The sequence below is a fragment of the Hemiscyllium ocellatum genome, chromosome 15, assembly GCF_020745735.1.
Source record: "Hemiscyllium ocellatum isolate sHemOce1 chromosome 15, sHemOce1.pat.X.cur, whole genome shotgun sequence".
Taxonomy (NCBI): domain Eukaryota; kingdom Metazoa; phylum Chordata; class Chondrichthyes; order Orectolobiformes; family Hemiscylliidae; genus Hemiscyllium; species Hemiscyllium ocellatum.
The window spans coordinates 64,364,314-64,380,643 of NC_083415.1; the positions used below are offsets into that span (position 1 = coordinate 64,364,314).

Consider the following 16,330-nt stretch of genomic DNA (forward strand, 5'->3'; position numbering starts at 1 on the left):
AATGTGTGAACAGTTACTGTACGTTCTATGATATTGAGAATGTGTGAAATGTTACTGTACGTTCGGTGATATTGAGAACGTGCAAATTGTTATAGTAAGTTCTGTGATATTGAGAATGTATGAACTGTTATTGTATGTTCTGTCATATTGAGAATGTGTGAACTGTTACTTTATGTTCTGTGATATTGAGAAAGTGTGAACTGTTACCGTACATTCAATATTATTAAGAATTGTGAACTGTTAATGTACGTTCTGCAATATTGACAATGAGTGAATTGTTAATGTACATTCTATGATACTGAGAATGTGCAAAATATTGCTGTATGTTCTGTGATATTGAAAATGTGTGAACTGTTGATGTACGTTCTGTGATATTGAGAAATTGTGAACTATTACTGTACATTCTGTGATATTGAGAATGTGTGAATTGTTACTGTACTTTCTATGATATTGAGAAGGTGTGAACTGTTACTGTACGTTATGTGATATTGAGAATGTGCGAATTGTTACTGTACGTTCTGTGATATTGAGAATGTGTGAACTGTTACCGTACATTCAATGTTATTGAGAATTGTGAATTGTTAATGTACGTTCTGTGATATTGACGATGTGTGAACTGTTAATGTACATTCTTTGATACTGTGAATGTGCAAAATATTGCTGTATGTTCTGTGATATTGAAAATGTGTGAACTGCTCACGTACGTTCTATGATATTGAGAAAGTGTGAACTGTTACAGTATGTTCTGTGATATTGAGAATGTGTGAACTGTTATTGTACGCTCTGTGATATTGAGAAAGTTCGAATTGTTCCTGTACGTTCTATGATGTTGAGAAAGTGTGAACTGTTATTGTATGCTCTGTGATATTGAGAAAGTGTGAACTGTCACTGTATGTTCTGTGATATTGAGAATGTGTGAACTGTTACTGTATACTATGTGATATTGTGAACGTGTGAACTGTTAATGTAGTTCTATGATATTGAGAATGTGTGAACTGTTACAGTACATTCTATGATATTGAGAATGTGTGAACTGCTGCTATATGTTCTGTGATATTGAGAATGTGTGAACTGTTAACGTACATTCTATTATATTGAGAAAGTGTGAAGTGTTACTGTACGTTCTGTGCTATTGAAAATGTGTGAACTGTTACTGTATGTTCTCCACACTCACTTCCCTCCAAGGCCCCAAGGGATCCTTCCATATCCGCCACAGGTTCACCTGTACCTCCACACACATCATCTATTGCATCTGCTGCACCCGATGTGGCCTCCTCTATATTGGGGAGACAGGCCGCTTACTTGCGGAACGCTTCAGAGAACACCTCTGGGCCGCCTGGACCAACCAACCCAACCACTCCGTGGCTCAACACTTTAACTCTCCCTCCCACTCCACCGAGGACATGCAGGTCCTTGGACTCCTCCACCGGCAGAACATAACAACACGACGGCTGGAGGAGGAGCGCCTCATCTTCCGCCTGGGAACCCTCCAACCACAAGGTATGAATTCAGATTTCTCCAGTTTCCTCATTTCCCCTCCCCCCACCTTGTCTCAGTCGGTTCCCTCAACTCAGCACCGCCCTCCTAACCTGCAATCTCCTTCCTGACCTCTCCGCCCCCACCCCACTCCGGCCTATCACCCTCACCTTTACCTCCTTCCACCTATCCCACCTCTATCGCCCCTCCCCCAAGTCCCTCCTCCCTACCTTTTATCTTAGCCTGCTTGGCTACTCTCTCTCATTCCTGATGAAGGGCTTATGCTCGAAACGTCGAATTCCCTATTCCTGAGATGCTGCCTGGCCTGCTGTGCTTTGACCAGCAACACATTTTCAGCTGTATGTTCTGTGACATTGAGAATGTATGAACTGTTAATGTATGTTCTATGATATTGAGAATGTGTGAACTGTTCATGTACGTTATATGATATTGAGAAAGTGTGAACTGTTAATGTATGTTCTGTGATATTAAGAATGTGTGAACTATTAACGTACGTTCTATGATATTGAGAAAGTGTGAACAGTTACTGTATGCTCTGTGATATTGAGAATGTATGAGCTGTTTCTGTACATTCTATGATATTGAGAAAGTGTGAACTGTTAACTTATGTTCTATGATATTGAGAATGTGTGGACTGTTACTGTACGTTCGGTGATATTGAGAATGTGCAAATTGTTACTGTACGTTCTGTGTATTGAGAATGTATGAACTGTTACTGTGTGTTCTGTGGTATTGAAAACATGTGAAATGTTTCTTTATGCTCTGTGATATTGAGAATGTGTGAACTGCTACCGTTCATTCAATGTTATTGAAGATTGTGAACTGTTAATTTACGTTCTGTGATATTGACAACGTGTGAACTGTTACTGTACATTCTATGATACTGAGAATGTGCAAAATATTGATGCATGTTCTGTGATATTGAAAATGTGTGAACAGTTACTGTATGCTCTGGGATATTGAGAATCTGTGAACTGTTACTGTACGTTCTATGATATTGAGAATGTGTGAAATGTTACTGTACGTTCAGTGATATTGAGAACGTGCAAATTGTTACAGTATGATATTGAGAATGTGTGAACTGTTACTTTATGTTCTGTGATATTGAGAATGTGTGAACTGTTACCGTACATTCAATATTATTGAGAATTGTGAACCGTTAATGTACGTTCTGTGATATTGACAATGTGTGAACTGTTAATGTACATTCTATGATACTGAGAATGTGCGAAATATTGTTGTATGTTCTGTGATATTGAGAATGTGTGGACTGTTACTGTACGTTCGGTGATATTGAGAATGTGCAAATTGTTACTGTACGTTCTGTGATATTGAGAATGTGTGAACTGTTACTGTGTGTTCTGTGATATTGAAAATGTGTGAACTGTTACTTTAAGCTCTGTGATATTGTGAATGCGTGAACTGTTACCGTACATTCAATGTTATTGAAGGTTGTGAACTGTTAATGTACGTTCTGTGATACTGAGAATATTGCTGTATATTTTGTGATATTGAAAATGTGTGAACTGTTCATGTATGTTCTATGATAGTGAGAAAGTGTGAACTGTTACAGTATGTTCTGTGATATTGAAAATGTGTGAACTGTTACTGTATGTTGTGTGATATTCAGAATGTGTGAACTGTTAATGTATGTTCTGTGATATTGAGAATGTGTGAACTGTTACTGTATGCTCTGTGATATTGAGAATGTGTGAACTGTTATTGTATGTTCTGTGATATTGAGAATGTGTGAACTGTTAACATACGTTCTATGATATTGAGGAAGTGTGAACAGTTACTGTATGCTCTTTGATATTGAGAATGTATGAACTGTTTCTGTACATTCAATGATATTGAGAAAGTGTGAACTGTTAATGAACGTTCTATGATATTGGGAATGTGTGAACTGTTAATGTACGTTCTGTGATATTGAGAAAGTGTGAACAGTTAACGTATGTTCTATGATATTGAGAATGTGTGGACTGTTACTGTACGTTCGGTGATATTGACAATGTGTGAACTCTTACTTTATGCTTTGTGATATTGAGAATGTGTGAACTGTTACCGTACATTCAATGTTATTGAGAATTGTGAACTGTTACTGTACGTTCTGTGATATTGACAATGTGTGAACTGTTAATGTACATTCTGTGATACTGAGAATGTGCAGAATATTGCTGCATGTTCTGTGATATTGAGAATGTGTGAACTGTTACTGTACGTTCTATAATATTGAGAATGTGTGAAATGTTACTGCTCGTTCGGTGATATTGAGAACATGCAAATTGTTACAGTAAGTTCTGTGATATTGAGAATGTATGAACTGTTATTGTGTGTTCTGTGATATTGAGAATGTGTGACCTGTTACTGTAAGTTCTGTGATATTGTGAATGTGTGAACTGTTACCGTACATTCAATGTTATTGAGAATTGTGCACTGTTAATGTACGTTCTGTGATATTGACAATGTGTGAACTGTTAACGTGCATTCTATGATAAAGAGAAAGTGTGAACTGTTACTGTACATTCAGTGATAGTGAGAAAGTGTGAACTGTTACTGTATGTTCTGTGACATTGAGAATGTGTGAATTGTTACTGTATGTTCTGTGATATTGAAAACGTGTAACTGTTAACGTACATTCTATGATATTAAGAAAGTGTGAACTGTTACTGTATGTTCTGTGATATAGAGAATGTGTGAACTGTTCATGTACGTTATATGATATTGAGAAAGCGTGAACTGTTAATGTACGTTCTGTGATATTGAGAATGTGTGAACTGTTACTGTATGTTCTGTGATATTAAGAATGTGTGAACTATTAACGTACGTTCTATGATATTGAGAAAGTGTGAACAGTTACTGTATGTTCTATGATCTTGAGAATGTGTGAATTGCTACTGCACATTCTATGATATTGAGAATGTGTGAAATGTTACTGTACGTTCGGTGATATTGAGAATGCGCAAATTGTTGCAGTAAGTTCTGTGATATTGAGAATGTATGAACGGTTATTGTGTGTTCTGACATGTTGAGAATGTGTGAACTGTTACTTTATGCTCTGTGATATTGAGAATGTGTGAACTTTTAACATACATTTAATATTATTGAGAATAGTGAACTGTTACTGTACTTTCTGTGATATTGAAAATGTGTGAACTGTTAATGTACGTTCTATGATATTGAGAGTGTGTGAACTGCTCCTGTATGTTCTGTGATATTGAGAATGTGTGAACTGTTACTGTATGTTCTGTGATATTGACCAATTTTAAATTGTTACTGTACGTTCTATGATATTGAGAATGTGTGAACTGTTACTGTACACTCTGTGATATTGAGAAAGTGTGAGCTGTCACTGTATACTCTGTCATATTGAGAATGTGTGAACTGTTACTGTATACTCTGTGATATTGAGAATGAGTGAAATGTTACTGTTCGTTGTATGATATTGCGAATGTGTGAACTGTTACAGTACATTCTATGATATTGAGACAGTTTGAACTGTTATTGTACGCTCCATGTTATTGAGAATGGATGAACTGCTAATGTATGTTCTATGACATTGAGAATGTGCAACATGTTACCGTATGTTCTGCGATATTGAAAACGTGTGAACTGTTAATGTACGTTCTGTGATATTGAGAATGTGTGAACTGCTACTGTATGTTCTAAGATATTGAGAATGTGTGAACTGTTAACGTATGTTCTATGATATTGAGAAAGAGTGAGCTGTTTATGTACGTTCTATGGTATAGAGAATGTGTGAAATGTTACTGAATTTTCTGTGATATTGAGAATGTGTGAATTGTTACTGTACATTCTATGATATTGGGAATGTGTGAACTGTTAATGTATGTTCTGTGATATTGAGAACGTGTGAACTGTTCATGTATGGTCTATGATATTGAGAAAGTGTGAACTGTTAATATACGTTCTATGATGTTGGGAATGTGTGAACTGTTAATGTATGTTCTGCGATATTGAGAATGTGTGAGCTGTTACTGTATGTTCTGTGATATTGAGAATGTGTGAACTGTTACTGTATACTATGTGATATTGTGAACGTGTGAACTGTTAATGTACGTTCTATGATATTGAGAATGTGTGAACTGTTACAGTACATTCTATAATATTGAGAATGTGTGAACTGCTACTATATGTTCTGTGATATTGAGAATGTGTGAACTTTTAACGTACGTTCTATGATATTGAGAAAGTGTGAACAGTTACTGTATGCTCTGTGATATTGAGAATGTGTGAACTGTTACTGTATGTTCTATGATATTCAGAATGTACGAACGGTTAATGTATGTTCTGCGATATTGAGAATGTGTAAACTGTTAACGTACATTCTATGATATTGAGAAAGTGTGAAATGTTAATGAATGTTCTGTGATATTGAGAATGAATGAACTGTTAACGTACATTCTATGATATTGAGAAAGTGTGAACTGTTACTGTATGTTCTGTGATATTGAGAATGTGTGAACTGTTACTGTACGCTCTGTGATATTGAGAAAGTTTGAATTGTTACTGTACGTTCTATGATATTAAGAAAGTGTGAACTGTTATTGTACGCTCTGTGATATTGAGAAAGTGTGAACTGTCACTGTATGTTCTGTGATATTGAGAATGTGTGAACTGTTACTATATGTTCTGTGACATTGTGATTGTGTGAACTGTTCACGTACATTCTATGATATTAAGAATGTGTGATCTGTTACTGTATGTTCTGTGATATTCAGAATGTGTGAACTGTTAATGTATATTCTGTGATACTGAGAATGTGTGAACTGTTACTGTATGTTTTGTGATATTAAGAATGTGTGAACTATTAAAGTACGTTCTATGATATTGAGAAATTGTGAACAGTTACTGTACGCTCTGTGATAGTGAGAATGTATGAATTGTTACTGTACATTCTATGATATTGAGAAAGTGTGAACTGTTAACTTATGTTCTATGATATTGAGAATGTGTGGACTGTTACTGTACGTTCGGTGATATTGAGAATGTATGAACTGTTACTGTGTGTTCTGTGATTTTGAAAATGTGTGAACAGTTACTTTATGCTCTGTGATATTGAGAATGTGTGAACTGCTACCGTACATTCAATGTTATTGAGAATTGTGAACTGTTACTGTACGTTCTGTGACATTGACAATGTGTGAACTGTTAATGTACATTCTATGATACTGAAAATGTGCAAAATATTGCTGCATGTTCTGTGATATTGAGAATATGTGAACTGTTACTGTATACTATGTGATATTGAGAGTGTGTGAACTGCTATTATGTTCTGTGATATTGAGAATGTGTGAACTGTTAACGTACGTTCCGTGATATTGAGAATGTATAAACTGTTATTGTGTGTTCTGTGCTATTGAGAATGTGTGAACTGTTAACGTACATTCAATATTATTGCAAATTGTGAACTGTTACTGTACGTTCTATGATATTGAGAAAGTGTGAGCTGTCACTGTATATTCTGTCATATTGAGAATGTGTGAACTGTTACTGTATACTCTGTGATATTGAGAATGTGTGAACTGTTGCTGTACGTTGTATGATATTGAGAATGTGTGAACTGTTACATTACATTCTATGATATTGAGAAAGTTTGAACTGTTATTGTACGCTCTGTGTTATTGAGAATGGATGAACTGCTAATATACGTTCTATGACATTGAGGATGTGCAAAATGTTACCGTATGTTCTGCGATATTGAGAATATGTGAACTGTTAACGTACGTTCTATGATATTGAGAAAGTGTGAACTGTTTATGTACATTCTATGGTATTGAGAATGTGTGAAATGTTACTGAATTCTCAATGTCATAGAACGCACAGTAACATTTCACACATTCTCAATATCACTGAACATACAGTTGCAGTTCACACATTCTCAATATAATAGAGTGTACGGTGAACTGTTAACGTACGTTCTATGGTAGTGAGAAAGTGTGAACTGTTATTGTATGTTCTGTGATATTGGGAATGTGTGAACTGTTCACGTACGTTCTATGATATTGAAAATGTATGAACAGTTACTGTATGCTCTGTGACATTGAGAATGTGTGAACTGTTACTTTATGTTCTGTGATATTGAGAAAGTGTGAACTGTTACTGTACGTTCTATGATATTGAAAATGTGTGAACTGTTAACGTACATTCTACGACATTGAGTAAATGTGAACTGTTAATGTACCTTCTATGATATTGAAAATGTGTGAAATGTTCCTGAATGTTCTGTGATATTGAGAATGTGTGAACTGTTCACGTACATTCTATGATATTAAGAATGTGTGATCTGTTACTGTATGTTCTGTGATATTCAGAATGTGTGAACTGTTAATGTATATTCTGTGATACTGAGAATGTGTGAACTGTTACTGTATGTTTTGTGATATTAAGAATGTGTGAACTATTAAAGTACGTTCTATGATATTGAGAAATTGTGAACAGTTACTGTACGCTCTGTGATAGTGAGAATGTATGAATTGTTACTGTACATTCTATGATATTGAGAAAGTGTGAACTGTTAACTTATGTTCTATGATATTGAGAATGTGTGGACTGTTACTGTACGTTCGGTGATATTGAGAATGTATGAACTGTTACTGTGTGTTCTGTGATTTTGAAAATGTGTGAACAGTTACTTTATGCTCTGTGATATTGAGAATGTGTGAACTGCTACCGTACATTCAATGTTATTGAGAATTGTGAACTGTTACTGTACGTTCTGTGACATTGACAATGTGTGAACTGTTAATGTACATTCTATGATACTGAAAATGTGCAAAATATTGCTGCATGTTCTGTGATATTGAGAATATGTGAACTGTTACTGTATACTATGTGATATTGAGAGTGTGTGAACTGCTATTATGTTCTGTGATATTGAGAATGTGTGAACTGTTAACGTACGTTCCGTGATATTGAGAATGTATAAACTGTTATTGTGTGTTCTGTGCTATTGAGAATGTGTGAACTGTTAACGTACATTCAATATTATTGCGAATTGTGAACTGTTACTGTACGTTCTATGATATTGAGAAAGTGTGAGCTGTCACTGTATATTCTGTCATATTGAGAATGTGTGAACTGTTACTGTATACTCTGTGATATTGAGAATGTGTGAACTGTTGCTGTACGTTGTATGATAATGAGAATGTGCGAACTGTTACATTACATTCTATGATATTGAGAAAGTTTGAACTGTTATTGTACGCTCTGTGTTATTGAGAATGGATGAACTGCTAATATACGTTCTATGACATTGAGGATGTGCAAAATGTTACCGTATGTTCTGCGATATTGAGAATATGTGAACTGTTAACGTACGTTCTATGATATTGAGAAAGTGTGAACTGTTTATGTACATTCTATGGTATTGAGAATGTGTGAAATGTTACTGAATTCTCAATGTCATAGAACGCACAGTAACATTTCACACATTCTCAATATCACTGAACATACAGTTGCAGTTCACACATTCTCAATATAATAGAGTGTACGGTGAACTGTTAACGTACGTTCTATGGTAGTGAGAAAGTGTGAACTGTTATTGTATGTTCTGTGATATTGGGAATGTGTGAACTGTTCACGTACGTTCTATGATATTGAAAATGTATGAACAGTTACTGTATGCTCTGTGACATTGAGAATGTGTGAACTGTTACTTTATGTTCTGTGATATTGAGAAAGTGTGAACTGTTACTGTACGTTCTATGATATTGAAAATGTGTGAACTGTTAACGTACATTCTACGATATTGAGTAAATGTGAACTGTTAATGTACCTTCTATGATATTGAAAATGTGTGAAATGTTCCTGAATGTTCTGTGATATTGAGAATGTGTGAACTGTTAACGTATGTTCTATGATATTGAGAAAATGTGAACTGTTAATGTACGTTCTATGATATTGAAAATGTGTGAAATGTTCCTGAATGTTCTGTGATATTGAGAATGTGTGAACTGTTAACGTATGCTCTGTGATATTGAGAAAGTGTGAATTGTTACTGTACATTCGGTGACATTGAGAATGTGTGAACTGTTACTGTACGCTCTGTGATGTTGAGAAAGTGTGAACTGTCACTGTATGTTCTGTGATATTGAGAATGTGTGACCTGTTACTCTAAGTTCTGTGATATTGTGAATGTGTGAACTGTTACCGTACATTCAATGTTATTGAGAATTGTGAACTGTTAATGTACGTTCTGTGATATTGACAATGTGTGAACTGTTAATGTACATTCTATGATATTAAGAAAGTGTGAACTGTTACCATATGTTCTGTGATATTGAGAATGTATGAACTGTTACTGTATGTTCTGTGATGTTGAGAAAGTGTGAACTGTTACTCTACGTTATGTGATGTTGAGAATGTGTAAACTGTTAGTGTATGTTCTCTGACATTGCTGACTTACCCGTTGCCCTTGAGGGCCCTGAGCACCTGGCAGTCCAACATCTCCTTGAGGTCCCTATAGAGGTTACAGACAAATAACTCAAGTCAGACCACACTCAGGTGCATAAATGAGAAAGCTCAGTACAACGATTTTCCACAGCATGCCCCATTCATTTCATTCCTGAACACCCTCCGCATAATGCCATTCTAAATCCATCGGGACAACAGGAAAGAGACTTACTCAGGAACGTGTCTCATGTTCCGGCAAACTCATTCAGTTTCATGGCTATCCGTCCTCTCGTTGTGAAGTACTGGGCTGAAATCCATTCTTTCAACCACAGCCAAGGTCCAATTTTGACTTGTCAGGCCCAATGGATTGCAAGGGGAGATGGCTCCCTAGTATAATCATCACCAGAGTGTTCACCCAAGAACCCAGGTAATGTTCTGGCTATATGGGATCAAATCTGCTGTAGCAGATGGCTGAATTTGAATTCAACAAAAATCTGGAATTAAGAAGCTAACATGACCATGAACCCATTGTCAGAAAAACCCATCTGGTTCACAGATATACTTCAGGGAAGGAAACTGCCATCCTTACCTGGTCTGGCCCAAGTGTGACTCCAGACCCACACCAATGTGGTTGACTCTTGGGCAATTCGGGATGGACAATAAGTGCTAGTCTACCCAGCAACACTCTCATCTGTTTTTTAACTGCTTTAAGAAAATTCCATGTGAAAGTCAACTGTACTGCTCTGGGTCTGCAGCCAAGATAGGTCAGACCAGGGAAGGATAACAAATTTCCTTGCCTCAAGGACATTACTCAATCATTGAGTTTTTATAACAATTAATGATGTGGAGGTGTCGGTATTGGAATAGGGTGGACAAGGTTAACAATCCCACAACACCAGGTTATGCTTCAACAGATTTATTTGGATGTACAAGCTTTCGGAGTTTCCTGATGAAGGAGCAACGCTCTGAAAGCTTGTACTTCCAAATAAACCTGCCGGAGTATAACCTGGTGCTGTGGGATTTTTAACCATAACAATTAATTGCATGGTCAACATCACAGAGATTAGTTTTTGATTGAAGAATTAGTAATTTAATTGAAAATTCCAGCAGCTGCCATGTGGGGATTTGAACCCATTCCTTCAGACCTTTGGCCTTGAACTCTGGATTAACAAACACTGTATGTTGGCAAACAGCTTCAAGGAAAATGGGAAGAATCTGAGTAAAATAGATACAGTGGACCGAATGGCCTCCTTCTATACTGTAAAAATCTATACTGTATTTCTAAGCAACAATGAAGAGGCTGAAGCAGCTGAATAGCTAGTGAGCTAGTGTTCTCTCACAAGAAACTGATGTGTTTCATGTGATGTTTGTGGTTAGCCTGTTCAGAGCTAACTGGAGGGCAAGATGTACTAGACTTAGTGTTGTGCAGTGAGATAGGATTGATTAATGATTTGATCAGGAATACTACCCTAGGGAGCAGAGACAAAATATGATTGGATTTTATACTCAGTTTGAGAGAGAGAGGAGTGGGTCTAACACCATTTTAAAATATTTAAATAAGGGGATTTATGAGGGCATGAAAACAGAGCTGTCTAAAGTGAACTGGCAAATTAGGCGAAAGGAATCACAATGGAGATGCAGGGACAAATAAAGGATGTTTCAGCACACACAGAAGAGACCTAACCCCAGGATTAAGAAAAGCTCCAAATATGGGCCCATCATCGCGATCAATGAGGAAATGTTAAAGATTATATCAAACCTAAAGAAAAGCATATCATTGTGAAAAGATATGTACTGCATCAGAAGATGTAAAAATAGCAAAGAATCAACCAAACAAATTGCTAAAAAGGGAAAATTGGAGTATAAGAGAAAGCTAGCCAGAAAATAAAATAGATACTAAGAGTTTGGATAATTATTTTAAAAAGAGAAGAATTAACAAAGTGAGCACTGAACTTATAGAAATGAAATTTGGAAATTCAGAATGGAAATGGCAGTCAATGAATCTACAAGATGGTAATGCTCTTCTTCAGGAATGGAGGTGGGGGAGGGGAGCTGCAGAACTGAACAGGTATTTTGTATCAGTCTTCACTACAATGAGAATGTGGAGGTGCCGATGTTTGAACTGGGGTGGACAAAGTCAGAAGTCACAGGACATCAGGTTATAGTGGTTTATTTGAAAATCCCAAGCTTTCTGAGTGCTGCCCCTTTGTCAGGTGAAGCTCTCTTTATCTGCAGTTCCCCTGCCCCAACCCCCACTCCTGAAGTAGAGCATAAACTCCTGGCATTGCCATCTTATAGATTCATTGACTGACAGGGATGGAAAGTTCCAGATAGTTGAAAATGTTTGCAGTGCAGAATAATTTGCAGTTAAGGGCAAGCTGGATAAAGACATGAGGGAGGAAGGAATAGGAGGGTATGTAATCGAAGGGGGGGAGGGGAAGTTGAGCTGGGAATACTATCAGTGGAGCGAAGGCCTGTTGGTGATTCTAGGTGATAAATATTGCACCTGTGTGACACAGAACTAAGTGCTCTTTTGTCTTGAATAGGATGTAACCTGCAGCTGTTAACCCTGCAATCTCTGCCCAGTGAGAGCCACAGGAAATGAAACACTGCTTACCAGATCGCCAATCCTCCCCGGTTCCTGTGAATCAAGAAAGAGAAACACAACAATGAGTAAATTCTAATGATCCAGTTATTCCATTTCCATTATTCCATTTCTCGGGAAATGTTCTCCATCCACCCTTGTCTCTGTTCCACACTAATGCTGATATCATGCTCCACAATGTTACTGACACCATACTCCACAATATTACTCAATCCAAGTGGCACAATATTACTGACACCAGTGAACCTGGGGATAAATAACAAGATAAATACCTGAGGTGGGGGAGGGTGTGTGGATCCAGGAGCTGAGTCTAATGTTGCTGCTCCGGAGGTGATCTTATGACTCAAACAGTGACAAAGGCTGTCCTGCTCAGGAAGCAGGGTTTGCAGACTGAGTGAACAGTGTCCACAGAGAGATAAGGTACTTACTTTTTGTCATTGTATTTTGTGAGGAACCTGGGTTTGGTGACTAGTGGTTTAGGTGTGTGATCAGTTCCTGGATTATTGTCTACAGTGGATAAGGTTGAATTAGTCGATAGGATTCACAATGGCAGAAGAACTCAGTTCCACGGAATCTGCCTCCTGCAATATGTGGGAAATCAGAGAGACATCCAGTCTCCATGGGGACTGAGTGTGCAGAAAGTATATTCAGCTGCAGCTCCTGATATTTTGAATGGAGCACCAGGAATGCGGACAGACTCACTGTGGAGCATCCATGAGTCCGAGGATGTCATAGATAGGGCATTTAGCAAGCTGGTCACAGACAGAAAATGTGATCATTCCTTTCTCAAACAGGAATATCCTAACATAGGGTCTCAGGCAGCAGCCACAACTGCCACTGTTCCACAACAGGGAGGGTCGAATGGTGCTCAATGCTGAGCACTGCTGCCTCACAGCACCAGGGTCCCAGCTGAGAGTCCATCCTCGGGTGACTGTGTAGAGTTTGCACATTTTCCTTGTGCCTGCTTGTGTTTCCTCTCTCAGCCCAAAGATGTACAGGTTAGGTGGATTGGCCATGCTAAGTTGCCCATAGTATCCAGGGATGTGCAGGCTGGAAATGCAGGGTTACAAGGAAAGGGTAGGGTTCTGGGAGGGATGCTCTTCAGAGGACCAACGTGGACTCAATGGGCCAAATAGCCTATTTCCACACTGTAGGGATTCTATCAAATATGGATGAGTAGTAGACGATGATAAGGACCCTATAGTCAGGGATACAGATAGGCATTTCTGTGGCTGCAAGGGAGACTCCAGGATTGCGTTTTGCTTCCTTGGTGCCAGGGTCAAGAATAGCGGAGTATAGGATGTTCTGAAGTGGGAGGTTGAGCAGCCAGAGGTTGTGGTCCATATTGGTACCAACGATATAAGCAAAAAAGGGAAATGAGATCCTGCTAAGGAAGTTCAGGTAGGAAAAGCAGGAGCTCGGTGGTTATAATTTCAGGATTATTTGGTGTACCACGTGCAAGTGATGTGAGGAAGTAGGAAGATAGTACAGTTAAATAAGTGGCTGAAGAGTTGGAAGGCCTTCAGGTATGTGGACTATTGGGATGTCTTTCTGGGCAGGTGGGAGTTGTACAAGGAGGATGGATTGCACCTAAACTCGAGGAGCACCAATATCCTGGCAGTGAAGTTTGCTAGTGCCACTTGAAAGGAGTGGCAGGGGGTTGGCAACCAGAACAGTAGGTCAGCAGTAAACGTCCGAGGCTAAAGCCAGTAAGACTAAGAGGAAGAACAGAGAGGGAGAGGTTGCTGGACCTCTCAAGTGCATTTGTTCTAGTGTTTGGAGTATGATAGGTAAAGTGGATAAACTTACAGCTTACATTAATACGTGGAACAATGATTTTGTAGATATATTACAGAGACTTGGATGAGAGACAGACAGGGCTGGCACCTTAACATTCCAGGATTTAGCTGTCTCAGGCTAGATACAGAAGGATGTAAAAGAGTTGAGGGATCGCAATACACGCTAGGGAGAATATCACAGCTGTAGAGAGAGAGGACACATTGGAGGGCTTATCCGTGAGGCCATTTGGGTATAGGAAGGGTACAAACACTTTGATGGGATTGTACTATAAGACTCCCAAGAACCAACAGGCGGTGGAGGGGCAATAGGAGAGATATGTGGTGGGTGATTTTAACTTCCCCTATATTGTCTGGGACTCCCTTAGTGCTAAGGGCTTGGATGAGGAGGTGAAATTAGTTAGGTGTGTCCAGGTTGGTCTTTTGAAACCATATGTAAATCTCCCATCTCTGGAAGGGGCCATAGCATTTCCCTGGAATTGGGAAATGAGACCAGCCAGATGACTGAGTTTCAGTCGGGGAACATTTCAGGAACAGTGGCCATAGTTCTGAAACTTTTCAGTTACTTATGGATAAGGATGAGTGGATGAAAGTGCTAAACAACCACAATATTAGACAGGAACTGGGGAATGTAGATCAGGAATGTTGAGGGTAAATCCACACCTGACCAATTGATTAAAGTCCAGGGGCAGTATGTTTCTGTGAGAATTAAGGAATCTTGGATGGCAAAGAAATTGAGAGATTTTAGTCAAAAAGCAAAAGGGAAATGAAGACAGAGCTCTTGAAGAATACAGAGAAAGCAGGAAAACACTCAAAGAAGGAGTTAGGAGATTTAAAAAAGGAAATGAAATATAGTTTGCAAAAAGGATTAAGGAAAATCTCAAGGCATTTCCACAAATATAAAGAGCAAAAGGGTAGCTAGGGAAAGGGTAGACTCACTCGAGGGCAGAGGAGGGAGTTTATTCAAGGAGTTGGAGGAAGTGGGTGAGTCCTTAACAAATATTTCACATCATTATTCACAAAGGAGTAGAACATGGTGGATGGTGAGTCTCAGAAGGAGTGTGTTGATATTCTAGGGCACATCGATATAGGAAAGGAGGTGTTAGGTTTTCTTTATAAAGCAGGAAGAGGGACAAGATCCCAGGACCTGATGTGATCAATCCCAGAATGCTGAGGGAGGTTGGGGGGAAATTGCTGGGCATTGCATGAAATCTTTGTCTCCTCTTTAGTCATAGGAGAGGTTCCAGAGCTTTGGAGAATAGCCAATGTTGTTCCTTGATTTAAGAAAGATAACAAGTATAATCCAGGAAATTACACACTGTTAAGTCTTATGTCAGCGATAGGGAAATTATTGGGGAAGGTTCTTAGGGACAGGAATTGCTCACTATTGGGAAAATATGGAGTTATTAACGGTATGCAGCATGGCTCAGTGCTGGAGGAGGGCTATGTTTCACAAATGTGTTTGAATTTTTTTGAGGAAGTGACAAAAATGATTGATGAGGGCAAGGTGGTAGATGTTGTCCATAGAGATGTTAGCAAGGCCTTTGACAAGGCTTCCCATGGTGGATATAAAAGGTTAAGTCACATGGGATCAGTGGTAAGTTATTAAGATAGATGCAACATTTGTTGAGTCTTGAAAAGACAGAGAGGAGTGGTAGAAGGATGTTTTTCAGTCTGGAGATCTGTGATTATGATGTTCCGCAGTGCTGGGCCTCCTGTTGTTTGTCACATGTTAATGATTTGGAGAAGGTTGTAGGTGCTCTGATTAGTAAGTTTGTGGATGACTCAAAGACTGGGGGAGGCTGTGGATTGTGGGGAGGATTGCCAGAGGATACAGCAGGATATAGACTTGGGCAGAAAAGTAGCAGAAGGAATTTAATCTGAACAAATGCAAGGTGGTGCACTTATAAAGACCGTAAGCAAGAGGGAATAAACAGTAAATGGCAGAACATTAGTACATTAATATACAGAAGGATATGGGCATAAAGGGGTCAGTTCCCTGAAAGTGACAACACAA

At 38.4% G+C, this 16,330-nt stretch overlaps 1 protein-coding gene across 2 annotated transcripts in view; it reads right to left on the reverse strand.

The window, feature by feature from the left end:
- Positions 1-16,330, reverse strand: part of col9a3 (collagen, type IX, alpha 3) — a 278,496-nt gene that overhangs the window by 202,712 nt on the left and 59,454 nt on the right. For both annotated transcript variants that reach the window (XM_060836555.1, XM_060836554.1), the window contains 2 exons: positions 12,530-12,553; positions 9,926-9,979 (listed from right to left, as the gene is read on the reverse strand). In XM_060836555.1, the coding sequence (XP_060692538.1) occupies positions 9,926-9,979; positions 12,530-12,553 (78 nt within the window). The remainder of the gene's footprint in view (positions 1-9,925; positions 9,980-12,529; positions 12,554-16,330) is intronic.